At 42.0% G+C, this 17557-nt stretch overlaps 1 protein-coding gene across 19 annotated transcripts in view; it reads left to right on the top strand.

Moving 5' to 3' along the window:
- rapgef2b (Rap guanine nucleotide exchange factor 2b) overlaps positions 1-17058 on the top strand; it is a 125823-nt gene extending 108765 nt beyond the window's left edge. For 10 of the 19 annotated variants that reach the window (XM_074649169.1, XM_074649165.1, XM_074649160.1 and 7 more), the window contains 14 exons: positions 97-254; positions 1238-1252; positions 1674-1914; positions 2420-2803; positions 3105-3316; positions 3672-3795; positions 4235-4258; positions 5588-5811; positions 6614-6781; positions 7620-7769; positions 10200-10401; positions 10494-11020; positions 11370-11791; positions 13840-17058. In XM_074649169.1, coding sequence (XP_074505270.1) covers positions 97-254; positions 1238-1252; positions 1674-1914; positions 2420-2803; positions 3105-3316; positions 3672-3795; positions 4235-4258; positions 5588-5811; positions 6614-6781; positions 7620-7769; positions 10200-10401; positions 10494-11020; positions 11370-11743 — 2803 coding nt within the window. In that variant the 3' untranslated portion in view covers positions 11744-11791; positions 13840-17058. The remainder of the gene's footprint in view (positions 1-96; positions 255-1237; positions 1253-1673; positions 1915-2419; positions 2804-3104; positions 3317-3671; positions 3796-4234; positions 4259-5587; positions 5812-6613; positions 6782-7619; positions 7770-10199; positions 10402-10493; positions 11021-11369; positions 11792-13839) is intronic. The other 9 variants (XM_074649167.1, XM_074649164.1, XM_074649158.1 and 6 more) reach the window with 6 other exon arrangements.
- Positions 17059-17557: the final 499 nt, after the last annotated feature.

Raw genomic sequence — 17557 nt, 5'->3', positions numbered from 1 at the left:
CTTCCAACTCCTGCCAACACTAACGTCGCCCCCTGCCTTTTGTTGACAGAACTGCTCTCTCACCCCCTCCCCTTGCTCTCCCTCTTGTTTCCATAGTGACGTTTGCGTGGGCCAATCGCAGGACGACAGCATTGTTGGGATGAAGCAGTCCAAACAGATCGCACCAGCGCTGCCCGTCAGTGGGAACCTGTCCTCGTCAAACCCCGACCTGCTGCAGTCTCACCACCGCATCCTCGACTTCAATAACCAGCCTGGTGGGTTTTAAACTGCTGCTGAGTAATAATCTGACACTGAGAAGTCTGTAGCAACAAATCACTTTTATTATATCTGTCATCATCGGCAAATGAGATCTAAAAATGATGCTTATGTCCTTTTTATTAAAAGTTTTTATGGCTAATTTATTAAAAGCAATTGAAACCTTCTCATTCCATTAATGGGCTTCTCACTTGTTCTTAGAAATTGGAGTATTTTAATATTGAGGAAGTGATATGATAGAATACTATTCCTTTAAGGGGGTAATATGGATAAAATACTTAGTCATGGTATATGCGATGTTATATCATGATCCTGCTATAGATTGGGATATGGTACATTATCTTGAAATTCAACCTTAAGGTCTATTTAGTAGCTCTTTAAGTAGCTTTTGATTATAACACATGAACTTCATCAGCAGGTAGAGTTTGCCCAGTTATCATAGAACTCTTAATTTTAGGTCTTTAAGGTCGAGGTGAATTTGTTTGACAATTGCTGTTTACAAGGTCAAACATGAACTTAATTGAGACACCGTTTGAAGATGAAATAACCAGATATAAATGACTGTTTTTTTGGGGGGGAATTAAACACCACATGGATCAAGGTACCTTATCATATTGACCGCCTTCACACCTGGTATTAAAATGTGTTTTGGGTGATTGGATTTCAATCAGATAGCTCTTGACCACATAAAAGTACAGATGTAAATGAGAGCGAGATCACCGCCACTGCCCTGTCTGTGCTCAGCATTCCCTCTACTCATCTGGATACGAGACACATTTTAATGCCAGGTGTAAAGGGGGTTATTAATGCAACAATTCTGTAAATCCTTATTGCTATAAAAGGAAGCCCTGCTCACTGGCCTAAATGGGCTCATACAACCAGAGATATTGAAGGGATAGCTACCTAAACAGTCTAGAGCTGATGACAGAAATATGGTCTCCATATATCCATTAACTCCTCACATGTTGTTTGTGTTTTCCAGTACCAGTCATACAGAGTGAGTATCCTGCTTCTACCAGCACAGTCACGTCTTTGTCAATGCTGTCAGCCTCTATATGTCAGACTCACAGACATTAATCAGCTGCTGTACTTTAGTTGGAACATAAACTCAGTTAATCTGCATTCATGCTTGTGAACACTAATTGAGTGAAGCTAACAGCATTGCACTGACTGCTGACCTTTACGTTTTCTGAGGGCACATGGGTATTGATTTTTGTGTTTTTCTTTTAATGGTGATTTTGGGTCATGTGATCGGTGGGGTTGTGTTTCTGATCAAACTAATGAATGATGGGAAATGAGGTTTGCGGGTGCCACCCCAAAGATGCTGGGAAGACAGAATGGCTTGGTATAAATCTTGGGAAACAAACATCATTTAAAACAACACAAGTATCCTCATTATGTGTTCTGTTCATCTCCAGATATGTCGGACCAGGTATTACGAGTCTTCAAGGCCGACCAGCAGTCTCGATACATCATGATCGGGAAGGACACGACGGCTAAGGAGGTGGTGGCGCAGGCTATCAGGGAGTTTGCCCTGACCGCAGCGCCGGAGGCTTATTCTCTGTGTGAGGTATCCGTCACACCAGAGGGCGTCATCAAACAGAGGCGGCTACCAGACCAGCTGTCCAAACTAGCCGACAGGATCCAACTGAGTGGCAGGTAATTACATCCTAAATTGGATGTGCTAAATGCCACCTTTATTTTGGTCCGGGATTATTGTGTCTTATTCCTCGTATAAATGTTGATGTTTTAACATAATTGTGCTGCCTTTTTAGCCAGGACTCTAATTATACAACAGTTTTTGTGACAATCCTGGTTTAAAGAAAGGTCAAAGAAGAATATATTAGAGCAGCAATTCACAATTATTTTCTTTATCGATTAACCTCAATTGATTATTTAGTCTGTAAAGTGTCGGAAATGCACTAAAAAAAAATCTCATTTTTCAAGAACAGAAGGGGAGGGCTTTAAATCGCTTGTTTTGTCTGAATAACACTCACAAAACAGAATTTATTCAGTTTTGAATGATATGAAATAGATAAAATTAGTAAATCCTCTCATTAGAAAAAAGCTGAAACCAACCAGACAACGAATCGATAAATCGTGGCAGCTCTTGTTGCTTGATTGAAGTGAAACAAACGCACGCATTCTTCTCTATCATCATCAGATACTACCTAAAGAGCAACATGGAGACGGAGACGTTATGTTCAGACGAGGACGCTCAGGATCTCCTGCGAGAGGGCCAGATCTCTCTGTTACAGCTCAGCACGGTGGAGGTCTCCACTCAGCTCTCCATGCGGGCCTTCGAACTCTTCTGCGCCATCGAGCCCACCGAGTACATCGACGACCTGTTCAAGCTGCGCTCCAAGACGGGCTCGTTCAGCCTGAAGCGCTTCGAGGAGGCCATCAACCACGAGACCTTCTGGGTGGCCACGGAGGTGACGCGGGAGCCCAACCAGCTCAAACGCATGAAGACCATCAAGCATTTCATCAAGATCGCCCTGCACTGCCGCGAGTGCAAGAACTTCAACTCCATGTTCGCCATCATCAGGTGAGACGGGGAATAATGAATATATATGTGTGGTGAATTGTGCCACTGTTTTATAGTTTGAATACGGAGTGAAGATCTGGATTTTTATTCACAAATTCTGTTGTGATTTTGCTTGTCAGAAAGAATCCGCACACTAGATAATGCTCCCGTTAACATGTATTTAATTACCACAAAGTGACATTTCGAGTGTTAAACTCATTTTCAGCTGTTACATGATGAAATAAAGACAGATCCAGCGTAAATTGGGACTGTTTTCTTGCGCCCATGTTTAATATATCCCCCCCCCTCCTCTACCTCACAGTGGTCTGAACCTGGCTCCAGTCTCCAGACTGAGGGGAACATGGGAGAAGCTACCCAGCAAGTACGAGAAGCTGTTCGGGGACCTGCAGGACCTCTTCGACCCCTCCAGAAACATGGCCAAGTACAGGAATGTCCTCAACAATCAGAACCTCCAGCCTCCGATCATCCCCCTGTTCCCCGTCATCAAGAAGGACCTCACCTTCCTACATGAAGGTAGATGATGTTACTTATTCATTTTCATTTATTGGATAGGGACAGGGCATGTTAATGAACATCAATATGAATGTAAACGTGCAGGAGTTAGTAAGAATGCTAATTTTCATCCTTCGTCCCTAGGCAGGTAACAATACACGGATAGTTTTCTAACAGGGTTTCCTTGGAAATTGCACATTTCTTTACCATAATAATGTCTATATGTTATAACAAACATAATGACAGATGATGGTCCTCACTTCATTTGAACCACATGTGTAGTCGTGGCTTTGCAAGGCAGTATGAGGTGTTTCTTCCTGCAGGCTGTGTGAGGAAATTGATGTTCACTTTCTTTTTTTCTTCCCTCATTTCTCAGGCAACGACTCTAAAGTGGACGGCCTGGTGAACTTTGAGAAGCTGAGGATGATTGCCAAAGAAATCCGCCACGTTGGTCGCATGGCCTCCGTCAACATGGACCCGGCCCTCATGTTCCGGACCAGGTAAGACGCCTCTTGCAAACGAAAACCAGATTCCAGATTAAAAGAACGACCCTTGGCCTTCTCAGTAGGACCAGTCAGCCGGGGTCAGCCGGTTCACGTAGACTCAGTAAAGATTTCTGCATCACGCTTTTCCTTCAAGCAGCTGTTCCCTCTGGCAACTGTTTCCTCTGGCAACTGTCTCCCCTATACACATTGTTGGCTTAAGATGTGCACAGTGCTCCCGTGAAAGTGTGTCTCTGTCTAATGATGTCACTTCTTAGTGGTGTTACCATGTGATTTCCCCTCCTCTGACTTTCACGTGGGTCTTTTCTTTGGTGAAATTTGCTTCTCTTTTGGTGATCTTGGTGGTCTTTCCTGTCCTAAGCTTTTGTCTCTTTCTCTCTCTATTCATCCACCCTTTGCCCTCCATGCTTCTCTGTTCATGGCACCCGCCCTCTAGGAAGAAGAAGTGGAGGAGTTTAGGGTAAGTTTGGTGACCCCTACGACCTTTTGATCTCCCTGCACCACGGCCTTTTTATCTGCCAATTTGCGTGCTTCTTTTCTTCTTTTCTGAGAGCTTGTTTCCATTAACCAGTTTGAGTTGAATCCTCCTACTAACACTGCCTGAGCCTAACCAAAGGGCTTTGAATGAAACAAAGGTCACTTCTGCTGACATTTGGTCACACTGGACTATTTTATATTCAACATAAACTTAACATGAAAACATTGTGCATAAAACAGAAATTAGACAAATACATATATCCTAAATATACAAGCAATTCATATTATTGATGTTGGATTCCAGCTTTACATTAGCAAATGTGACCTCATGTTGTTTTATCTAACAATATGCATGCAGCTTCAGTTTCAGTATTCAAGGTTTTATCTGTGTATAAAAGCTCCAAACAGCCAGATCTGGATGTAAAGTTTTATTTTTTATATCATGGTTTACATTCCTGTGGTCGAATGGGACATCACTGTGTATACAGCATTTACTGGGACATTCAATGGGAAGCACATTAAAGGAAAAAAAGTTTTCTGCTAATTATGAATTCTGTGTCTCGTAATTATGACTCAGCGTCTTGTAATTATGAGAAAACCATCTTGGAATTACAAGATCTGTATCTCGTAATTGTGAGAGGTTTCTTGTAATTACGAGATCTTAATCTCGGGAATGTGAGGTGCTAAGTTATAATTACAAGATACCAAAGTAGTACTTACAAGAAAATGATTTTTTTTTTCCCATACATACATTACAGAAATTGTATATTTTGATAATCAGTGTCTGTCAGAAGCTATTTTTGTGTGGAAAACACAAGATGATAAATATCTTTCCACTGATGAGAATAAACTTGTCTCTAACACTGTTTTGTGTACCATTTGACTGAAACCATGTGCATGTTTTACTACCACTACTACTTCAAGCTCTGACTCAAGCCACAGAAATGTAAACTATGAGCGTGCTACACTAGTAGAGCTCCCCCTCCCTCTCTACTCCCCTGTTGTTTGACTACAGCCATCATCCATCACCCCCCTCTGCTGCCTGGAATGACTGGAATGTTTTGGAGTTGAGAGAAATACCTAACGCTGCTCTCTGCATGTCTAAGTTTAAACAGCAGGCTCCCTGTGCAGCCCTGTAGTATTACCTAGTTATACTGAAATATAAGCTCATTTACACACTAAAGATGTATTATGCTAATAAGTCTGTTCTTTCTATTTGTTTTTGTGCGTCTTTGTCTGCCTGCAAAATCTGCGTTCCCTCTCTGTGTTCATGTGTCTGTGTTGCTGCCTACCTACCTACGTGTGCGACCAGGTCCCTAAGCCAGGGTAGCGCCAATGCGGCGGTGCTCGACGTCACCCAGACAGGCGGGCACAAGAAGAGGGTGCGACGCAGCTCCTTCCTGAACGCCAAAAAGCTTTACGAGGACGCCCAGATGGCCAGGAAGGTCAAACAGTACCTGTCCAACCTCAGCCTGGAGACGAACGAGGAGGCTCTGCAGACGCTCTCGATTCAGTGTGAAGCCTCCATCAGCACATGTGAGTTAGACAACACACACACAAACACACATTAGCGCTGTCAACCTATTGAGATTGACACATTTTTATCTGTTAAAATGTACCTTAAAGGGAGATTTGTCAAGTATTTAATGCTCTTATGAACATGGGAGTGGGCAAAAATGCTGCTTTATGAAAATGTATGTATATATTTATTATTGGAAATCAATTAACAACACAAAACAATGACAAATATTGTCCAGAAACCTTCACATGTACTTCATTTAGCATAAAAGATATGCTGAAATCATAACATGGTTAACCCAAGACCGACAGGCAATGCGTTATTACGTTAACTTGGACAGCCCCTTACACAAATACATTAAAGATGTAGACATTCTTAGAGATCTAATGTGGAAATCTGAATATAATGTATAAGATAAACCCATAGTGTCTCATCTCCCTGCAGAGCAATCCCTTTCAAGAATATAATTAGAGTTAAATGTTGAGTTTGTTTAACTGCATATTTCTCTCGAGACACATGCATGTTCCCAGGATTCACAGCAGACACAGACAGTGTGGGACTGCTGGAGTAACAAGACACTCAGTCTTACTTTAAGACTCATTGGCAGTGAATAAAAACGACTGAATCACTAGGCCAGTTTCCCATTGTTAATGCCAACTTCCCTTGCTGCTAATGCATCGCCAGTCAACGAGACTCTCGGGCACAGTTTTGAGCAGCTTAAACTATCAATCACCAGCAAATTCCTGCCTTCTCATAACTCCTTTCTACATACACATTTCATTTTAAAGCCTAAAAAAAATTATTTCTCACCCTACTCAGTGCCCAAGAATTCCGGTGGGAAACGACCAGACACCTCCCCGGTCGTGTCCAGAGCTGCCAGCCAACAGAGGGGCCAGCTGGCCAAAGCAAACCAGGCCCTGCAGGTCCCCGCCGTGGCCCTTTACCCATCCCGAAAGAAAGTGCCAGTCAAGGATCTGCCGCCTTTTGGTAAGATTAAGATGAATATGTCATTTTTGAATGTATACCCACACAACTAGCGCTGCACAATTAATTTAAATTATATCGAAATCGCAATATGGACAACTGCGGTTTTCAAATCGCAGGAGGCGCAATATTTGCTGAAGGCAAAATGTGTCAAAATAGCATTTTAAATTAAATATTGTGGTGCTGCAGAGATGTCCTGACCGACACATCATATTCTAATAAATTTTTTTTATACTTATATGTTTCATTGTCTTGGAAAAGTTATATTTCAGAGAGGTATTTATATTGAAAAACATGTGTAAATCTATTTAGTAAAGCACAATGCATGTGTCATTTAAAATAATAAACTTAAATAGATTGATTAAAATGATTCTTGTAGTGGAAAATATCCAACAAGACTGATCTGTGCAATCCACCAGAGTAACTGATCTACTTGTATTTTATTGTGAAGGACATGTCATGTAATATTTAAGGTAAAATCTCCTTACTTTTAATAACAGTGGTTACAAATGTCCCAACAAGAAGATCGACATTATTACAAGATATTATTGTGTAACAGTGTTGTTATGGATCAAGAGTAAATAAGCTTTTATAAATCTCCTGTTTGTCCTTCTACGTGCCACCATTGCCCTGTTTTCTCTTCCTCATCCTGTTATTTGCAGACAATAGCAGAGCCAGCTTCTTTATGACAGTGCTGCCACCTAGAGGCTGTCTGACAACAAGCAAATACAACAACAACAAAAAAATCCCAGACAATGCAGTTTAGCATCCCGGCCCCCCCGGGGGGGAATGGCAGCGTTCCTCATGCTAATTCTGCTCATCTTCTTGTAAATGTCTGCAGGCACCAGCTCCCCCCAGTCTCTGAAGAAGATCCTGTCTCTGTCAGAGGAGGGGAACGAAAGGCACCGGAGGCAGCCAGAGGACACCGTGTCCAACGCCTCCTCCCAGCTCTCCTCCCCTCCCACCTCCCCCCAGAGCTCACCCAAGAAGGGTAAGCCAGTAATCCTCCCTCCCTCCCTCCCTCCCTCCCTCACCATCTCCAGGCTCCTTCCTTCTGTCACCATGTGCCACAAATGCCACCTGGTGGCTGCCAGTATGCATTGCATTATGTTTCAGATGTGCCGTTGGGTACCAGTGTCCATCCTGTGACTAGCAGAAATATATGATCCCTCCTTTAAACCACTGCAGCCACAGATACACTGGTACACTGGTACTGGTCTAATGGGAAGTTAGTACGCCTGAGAATCGAACTAGTCTGGTGTCAGATGCATTAGATTCAAGATTCACGACTACCATTATAGGTATAAAACGAAATTATGTTTGATCATTTCCAGTGACCAGTAACAAGAGAACAAGATAAAAAAATATGACAATAAGAAACAAGAAGGATAAAAACACGTAATAAAAGAAGTAAATTAAATGCAGGTTAACACTAATTTAAGACAGAAAACCTGTGTTTTAAGTTAATTAAGTAATGCTAATAATTCTTGGCTTTAGGATTTTGACATCTTTGTTGCTGAGCATGACATTTTTGGTCGATCCGGTGATCCTTTTTGTTGTTCAGCCACGTTGGCTGTCATTGTTTCCATTAAACAGTGTTAGAGTTAACCATTACAACAAACGTTGCTAGAAACTTGTCTTGGTGAGCTCATGGTACAGGACAGACAGGGCAATGTTAAACACAGCATGTTAACAATAAAACCATCATGTAAATAAGAACATTTTAAAAGGCACAAAGTACCTTAAATACAAAAGCTAATATACTTTAAGGGTGCTTTCACAAGACACAGTCCGTTTGGCTAGTCCGAATCACAGTGACATTGTGTTTTCACTTTGACTCAGCACTGTGCGCATGAATCCCTTCTCCTCCAGTTCATCTTCAATGACTTTAAAAACGTCAGTCGACTTTATTTGGCGTATTCTGTGTGTTCTCTTCGGCCCAGATGTCAAGCAAACATTGGACTTCTGCAGATGTCCAGGCCAGTCCTCTCCCAGTCATGTTAACCTGTCATTTACCTGTGTCCATCTCAACAAATGCCCGCGAAGGCAGCCCATAATCCCCTGCATTTTGGTTCACTTCCTGCAGTTGGGTCGGATTGTCTTCATTGTCTCACTGCAATCAAACAGCGCTAGGGTTCGCTTGGAAACGGTCCGAGACCGCTTACGAGAGGTGACATTGGACCATTTTTCCAAGGTTGTTTTTGGTCTGCACCAGAGTACGATTACTGCGTTCATAACTTCCCAAAGGAACCGCACCAGAGTTTGATTAAAATGGACTCAATGCTTGTGAAATCACCCTGAAGTGCAAAAGGCCTGAAGTTTAGAAGTCAAATAGCCTTATTAAAATACGCAAAATATCATCAATAATTACAATCCATAATTTGAACGTTGTTCACTACAAAAAACGTAAAATTGGCTAAATTTGATCCAAAAGGTTAGTGGGGCAAGCATGAAGCAACATGTAACTGTCTTCATGCAGCTGGCTGTAGAAGCTGCTGGACTGGAAGGTTTGACTGGACACTACAGGACTCTGGCTCTATAGAGAGACCTCTGTTGTCTTTACAGTTCTGGATCTGGTGCTTAAATTAACTTAGAAACTGTTTTTGTCAGTGCCTGAACCTCCAGTGAGCCCTGTGAGTTCATCTGCCTTAGTTTAATTGTTATGTCAACTTTTAGTGGCTCATGTTTTCTCCACATCTTTACAGTTAAAGCTTCAAAAGTCTAGACAGGATTGAGGAGGCTATTGAGGTGATTTATGCCGGTAGTGGCTGGGGAATACAACCGCCTGACTTTTCAACTCTATTTGCTGAGCTACAGTAAATGCCACAATGACAGCCGCCTATAACTAGAAAATATGTCCTTACATGTGTCAGCAATCATAACCAGGGATTTCTCTCTATTCTACCAGACTTTGTTTTGTAATTCCCCGTCCCCCTTCGCGCTTATTATCTAAACTTTTCCACACTCTTCAGCGCTGTGTCGTAGTAAAAACTGCTGTTTCAGTAAGAATCTAATGCACTTATCCCTAAAGAGCTGGTTGGCTCACTTGGAAGTGGCACTCTACAATTATCCCTGCCGTCTGTTTAAGAAGACTGACTGAGATAAGAGATGTGAATTACAGATGATTTATGATGAGAGTTAAAAAAAACGTTTACCAACCATAAGTTATTTAGATGTTTGGAGCTTTGTGTGGCTGAGACCCGGTCGGCATGCAGGGGGCCGTGTTAGGGCTTTATCATCCTTTTCTTTTTAGATACAAGCTTTTATGTCACAAAACTTGAGGGATTTGAGTCTAATATGTCAGGTTTACTTTTTGCAACAAAAGCAAATCAATGTGACCATAGAGCTGCTGCAATTAATCAATTAGTTGTCAACTAGATAATGGATGGATGGATGACCCATTTCTTCCTCTCTCCTCCAGGTTACAACAGGATGGGCGACGCCTACTCGGACTCCGGTCACAGTGAGATCTCGTCTCGCTCCAGCCTCGTCAGTAACTCCTCTTTCGACATGGCCCAGGAGGAGAGGAGACTCCGTCACTCTGGAGGAGTCGGGGAGTCACACATCGTGGGTCAGCGGCTGGAACGAAGAGCCACCACCGACCCCGACCAGTACAGCCTCGGGTAGGAACTTAAAGCTGTTTATTTTGAGATGGAGTTTTATTTATCTGTTCTTCAGACTTCAGTAACTCTTCTTTATTTGTATCATTTCATAGGTCATATTCATCGATGCAGGACTGTCGGGGCATTTACACCGGCTGCCCTACAGTGCTCTCCTCACCCAGCTCAGAGGAGCTGACTCAGGATCAGGGCGATCGTGTTTCCCTCGATGCCGCAGACAGCGGCCGCGGCTCCTGGACTTCCTGCTCCTCTGGTTCCCACGACAACATCCAGACCATGCAGCAGGGGCGTAGCTGGGAGACTCTGGCTTTCGGTGGAGGCGGAGGCGGTGGCATCGGAGGGCTCCCTCCCGGCGGACCGGAGGCCTTATTAGGGGGGCCCGCTGCACTGTGGGCAGCCCAGGCCAGGGGGAGCTGGGCATCCGCCAGCTCCTCCTCATCCTCAGCTGCGTACTGGGGAGAGGACTCTGAGGGAGACACCGGCACCATTAAGAGGAGAGGAGGGAAGGACGTCAACGCCGACCCGGAAACAAGTAGCATCACATCCACCGGGTCAGAGGAGGCCAAGCAGATCGGCAGGCCTTCCCCGTCACCCATCACCGCTGGGGGTAAAGGACTCCTTTGTGAGTGACCGCACTGCTGATTGGTCAAGCCTCTAAGGAAAATTATGTAGTTATACTTGTTGAGGCAAAATATTTTGCAAAAGAGTTGTAAAAATGTTAACTCTGGTGCATCCTGGTGGCATGGGGATTTAAGATGCTGACTATTTCTGCCTGGGGACCTCTGTTGCATTTAATCCCTCCTCTCTCTCCCTTCATTTCCTGTCATTTTTCTGCTATCACTATGAAAAAGAGGAGGAAAATGCTCCTGAAAGACTTTTAAAAAGTTATAAATTACACCCAGAGAATGGAAAGTATTCAAAAAGGTGTCCCGAGTTCCTTCATCATCTTCATTTCTTTTGTGTCCCTTCAGCGCGGAAAGAAAGCCGTTACCGCGAGCCTCCCCCGACTCCCCCCGGCTACACCGCCCTGACCATCTCCGACCTCGCCGAAGGGCAGCACCCGGCCACGTCTGTCCCCACGTCCACGGCGACCCACTCGGGCCGCCGGCCGCCGGACTACACCACGGCTCTGCAGCGCTCGCGCATGGTCACCCAGTCGCCCGACTCCCACCAGGCCCACCAAGGGGCCAAGCAGCGGGCGGGCGGCCTCCACCGCACGCGCTCGCCGGCCGAGGAGCAAGAGGCTGAGGAGGAAGAGGAGGGTGAGTCCTTGTCTTCCAAACTAGTCGCTCTGAGGAAGCCAAAGCCAGTGGCACAGCATACACCTGAGACTCCCAGACCATGAGAGTGTGTGTACGGGGGTTAACAGGCAGGGCCCCTCTCCCCAAGGCAGGTAAAAACTAATTTATCAGGTCCCCCCCCTCCACTCCAATGAACCTGCATGTGAACAGGAACACACACCTGGACTGCGACTGACCATTCCTTCACACAGCTTCCCACAGTAGGACCGGTCCCACTCCAAATCACAATCCTCTGTTCCCAATCACAACCTGAAATTCAGACATTTAGTATTTATGATCTGGGATTGTTCATCTGGAGTGGGACCTTCACCTTTAACCCACGATATGTCATCATGCATGAGTCATACTGGTTAGACCCAGAAACTCACCACCTCCTCTCTGCCACCACACATCCTTCTCTCTCCTCTCTCACCATCTCACACACTGTGCCCACTAGCATCCATCAGCAAGGCACAGTGCTGTTAGGATCCTCTCACCATGCAATCAAACGCAATGCCTGAAAACATGCACCTCCATTCTCCTCCTGCACCAGCACGCACCTGACTCGCCCCACAGTGACTCTGGATGAATTCTGTGTTATTATAGCTGCACTTTTTATATATTCTAGACACGTAGTTGTCCAGTGTTTGAAAGTTTTAAAAATTAGTTTTTATAACAGACATTAGTTTCTAAATTAATAAACGCTAATAAACAAAAGGCAGCTGTTGTCCTTTGACAGATGTTACATAGTAAAAATAGCACATACGAATTGTACAGTATCATTATTGAAAGCGTGCAGAGAAAGAAAAAAATATTTCCAGCAATTTTTCAAAGCAGTTTTTAGAATATTTTTCTACCTACCAAGCGGCCATTGTTTTCTATGGAAGCCCATTTCAACCAGTAAAAGAAAAAAAATAAGATAGAAACTTTGCGTTGTGATGGAAAAAAGGAGTCATTATAATGACAAATACCTCAAAATCATGAGAAACTTTGTCAAAACAGTGACATAGTATGTGAAAATAACTAGAAACTTTCTCAAAATAATGACTTACTATCTCAAAATAATGACTTATTATCTCAAAATCAGACAGTATATCAAAATAACGAGAAGCTTTCTCAAAGTAATGACTTGAGATACTAACTCATTATTTTGAGAAGGTTTCTCATTATGATGACTTAAAGGATCTTTCTTTTTCATCACATTGGTGGAAACGGGCTTCCATAGTTTTCTGTTCATTTCAGTACATGAAAAGTGAAGTTTACAAGACAAAGGGAATAAAGATTTAGTAAAAATGTTAATAAAAGTTTCTTACATTACATTAAACGTTGCCGTTGCGTAGCCGACTCTGACCCCTAATGTCCGCTGGATGTAGCTGTGTCGATCATCTCTGCTGGAGGCGATAAAAATACACCTTCCCTTCCATCCAGTCTGCCTCCGTCCACTGGTCATGTGAGCGTAGCGTCTCACACGCATCTTTTTTCACTCTACTATCTAAATATGCTTGAAATGATGCATTTCATTTGTTACTGACTTTGTCGTAACATAAACAGCAAAACTATTTTTTTCTTATTTGTAAGTAAGTAGCAAGAGAAGGTGAAAGTGAAGGAAAAAACAGAGAAACTGACAGATTTCCTGCTGCTAATAAACAAGAAATAGAGATACAGGGCAACATGGGGTAGCACAGTAATTACAGAGAAAACGTTCAGCCACAAAACATCTGTCACCCGCTGTGTAAATGAGACACAAATGTAAAGAATATGTTTGGAAAACAAAACAAAATTTCAGCAAATCCATTCAAAACTATATTGCAGATTTGGCTGCTAAAGAATAGATGGGACTGCACACCTGAAAGGTGACACATCAGCATCCAGTGGACATCCAGGGTCATATTATATTTGATGGTGGTGCTTCGTTATGTGAAACAACGGGGAGTTCAACAACAGCCCCTGCTCCTCACAAAGTGTGTTACCATGAGCCATTAACATACCTATAGGAAGGCAGGTTTTCATTCTAACTGAACACCGCTGCAGCTTCTCTTTTTAGTTTTCAGCTTTCACTGAAGTAAACACTTCTCACTATGTCTTGAACTCAGTTTATAGAACTTAGAAAATAGTTTGTATATCCACGTGTCCAAAGTAACCTTTCACTTTGTTTTCACAGAGGATGAACAGGTGTCGGCGGTCTGAGGGGACACCAGCGGACGTCCTTTTTGCAGTAACTTGAAGTCCCCCTGGTTCGGGGTGGGCAGGATTAAAGAGACTGACAGATAGACAGACCAATGGACTCATCATCAGTTACGTACGTGCCTGCCTCCTCCACTTGGCTCTCCCTCCTGATTGGTGGATTCCTCTGCTCGTCTCCCTCCCCTGCCTTAAAGCATCATAGGGGGTTGAATGACCCTGCATGCAAAAAATACTGTGAAGAAGAGATGGAGAGAAGGTCAAAGACGATGACGAAATGCCTGGCACTTTGGAAAAATAAGACTACAGAAACCTAACTGGTGCCGGGGGGGTGGTCGACCTGACCTGGCCGCATAACCACAAAAACCACATAGATGTTGCTGTTAGAAACCGGCCCCCAACCCAGAGACAAACACACAACAGCATCATGACGTGTTGAGCTTCATCTGCACTTTCTCATTTTCTACTTTCTGAAAAAAAAAAACAGAACAAAACAGACTATCGTTTAAAAAGACGGAGAGAAACAACGGTTGACTTGACTCTTAACATTTTCAACTTCCCACTAGATTTCCTTTTTTTTTGTTTTTGTTATTTCCTCTGACTGATTGCACTCTGGGGGCCGAAAAAGAGAAACCAAGTCAGCCCATTTTCTCTGCCTGGACTGAAACAAAACCCATCTGTTGTTGAGTGTTTTGAACTCTAAATCCAGTATTATATCATGTTTCACATGTGAAAGCTTATCAAGTGTTGGTTCAAATCAGAGCTAGGAGGAGGGAGAACCAACATGCACAGTGTACTGACATACCTACATGCACACACACATATACACACACAAAGTACATTTTATGTACCAGTACATACACAAAAACGTAATTTCTAAAACAAAAAAAAATAGCACTTTCAGCACAATCTTAGATGTTCCCAGACATTTGGCCTGGATACCAGGGTATGAGTGAACCATATCTGACTGTCATCCCACCTCGGAGCTCGTCTGGTTGTATCAGAGTCTTTTCTTCATCCTGTTGCTTGCTGTTACATCCAGAGTTTTTGTTACTGGCCTGAAGGTGATATCAAAAAGCACAGAGGTGATTGACCACCCACTGAAAACTGAGCGAACATGTTGGACTCGGGGTTACACAAAGATAGGCTGTAGCTGCAGTAGAGAAGATTTAGTAACACTTTATAATAACCATCATTTATAAATGGTAAATTTATATTTATTTAAACTAAGTTAATAGTTATTTTACTGTTAATAAATAACACAATGATAATTAAATAATGTTTACTAAGTAAGGGATAATGTACAGCGAGGGGTTTATTTCACAATAATGACCGGCTAGCTGTACATTATCCCGCTTATTACACGACTACTTACTTACTTACTAATAATTTGACACAAAAACATCCGACATCAGAACTGCGCCCATAGCAACGGTCTGTTATACATAGCAACGGTCTGCTATAAAGAAATAACAGACCATAGAACTTATAATTTATAACTAATTATATTATATAATTTATAACTAATTATTTCATATTGCACAAACCAATGATAAAATAACAGAAATAATTAATATTTTGTAATTAGTATTTTCTTGATTTCTTTACATGAACATCGTCACATTTTGTTCAACAAATCAAATAACACCTACAGTATATGCAAAATAATATTAATCTAAAAATAAAAAATATATATATTTTAAAATTAGTAAGCATTATGAATTACCATGTTATTGTTTGTTAATTGTAAAATACATATTAATTAAGTTTAATTAACTATCAATTTATCATTTATAAATGATGGTTATTATAAAGTGTTATTGAAGATTTAATCCTGGAGGTTTTGCCCATATTAAAAGCTGATGTCAGGTAAAGTACAGACTGTGACTCACTGACACTAGTAAAGTGTTGATTTCATTTTGGTGTGACGGGATCACAGAACATCAGCATATTTCAGAAGCTGCCAATGTGTAGTTAAATTGTGAACCTCTTTAACTATCTAACTTTTACAAACTGATCTTGTACAGAGTCTTATAACACACATATTCCCCTTCAAGATAAAAGCATCCACAAATTCAGATTTGGCTTCCACCTCCCCCACATTTTGTGAATGTCCAAAGCGCCTTACGATGCCATGATTGCATACATTTCTTTGCATGGTTGTTCCTGTCACAAATCACCTTGTTTCAAGAGCAAGTCTTGAATCAAGCAGTAGAGTGGAGTGAAATGCCTTATTCAAGATACTCCCCCCCCCCCCCCAAGACGTTAAGACTCAGTACAAGATGAAGCATCTTCTTTCTGTTTTCGTGTGGCTTCAAGACGGCATCATCATCATCAGACTCGCTATGAGCATTACAGCGTTGTTGTCTACACACACTTCTCCCTCTGCTGTTCTTCTCACCTGTTACAGCTCACTGGATGCTGTATGTATATCGCTAACGCCTGCATCCAGCTCTCCGCTATATCTCGCCATCAATGGAAGTGACTGAAGATTTTTTTTTTTTTTTTGGACTCCGGTGAGGAAGACGACACATGAAGAAAACTTTTTCAAGGCTGCCAATCAGAACGATTAGAAAATCCAATTGTGAAAAGTAACTTTTTAGTTTTCTTCTATCACTGAGTCGCACTGATCACATTGATCAGTCCTGGAAACTATACAGACTGAGAAAAAGACGAATGAGTGCAGAGTTTTCCACTGTGGTCTGTGACTATACACTAATAATTTCCTGGGTTTTCTTTTTTTTGTTATTGTAATTTTTTTGTAATGGCTGCAGATAGATTGTTAATAATTTGTTTGTAATACAGTGGTGACATGCATCATTCACTTTTCATTCAACTCTGAAGATAATGTGCATATTAGCGGGCCGAGTCCTATTTCGAAAAACAAAAAGTTGCACAAAAATGTACAAGCGTAAAGATAAGTGTAGTAGGTAGAACTGCTACTCCGTTTGATGTGTGATGTCAGTGAGAAATGTACATTTAGCTGGTGATGACCTTCTTTTCTTCATTCTTTCTTGTACTACTTTGACCTGTATGTCTTTTAAAAAGACAATTGGTGGAGTACGTATCAGTTGTTTTTGTATTTTTAATACAATAATTGTAAATATTGGTTATATTTTTGTTCAAATGTACTATGTTTATGCCTCAACATCCAGTTTATATGAAGCTGGGAATCAATAAATACTGCATAAAGAATCAACACATAGGTTTAAATGCACTTATTCATTTCTCTTCTGCATTTCGATGTCTTTCTTTTCCGATTCGTTTTTTTCCTTCAGAGGATTTTCTCCCAGATACCGTCTAGTGTTTGCACAAGTCATGGAAGCAACTTGAAAAGTGTAACTCTCATACTTTTCTATCTGACCGCAGTGTGTCAGAATTAATAAAAAAGAGATATTGAATTTCTCCTTGCTTTTATTTACTTGTTTTGTATTGTCTTGTTATTAGAGATGCGAGAATAATTCAGGTCCCGACTCATTTTTACCAGCCGCTGGTATTGTTTTCACCTTGTGAGTCTCTTTGTGTGTGTCGGCAACATCGGGTCTGAGAAATGAAGCCAAAGTGGAAGTGCCTTAACCCTGCATTCTTTCTAACAGTTCTTTCGACTCTGGTTGCAAAAAGAAGTCTACGAGAAAATGAGCCTACTTCTCACTTGATTTATTACCTCAGTAAACATTGTAAATATGAGTTTATGGTCT

Source organism: Sebastes fasciatus, chromosome 10 (assembly GCF_043250625.1).
Source record: "Sebastes fasciatus isolate fSebFas1 chromosome 10, fSebFas1.pri, whole genome shotgun sequence".
Classification (NCBI taxonomy): Eukaryota; Metazoa; Chordata; class Actinopteri; order Perciformes; family Sebastidae; genus Sebastes; species Sebastes fasciatus.
Note: the sequence above shows the minus strand (reverse complement) of the source record. Positions and strands in the feature narration are given on the sequence as shown.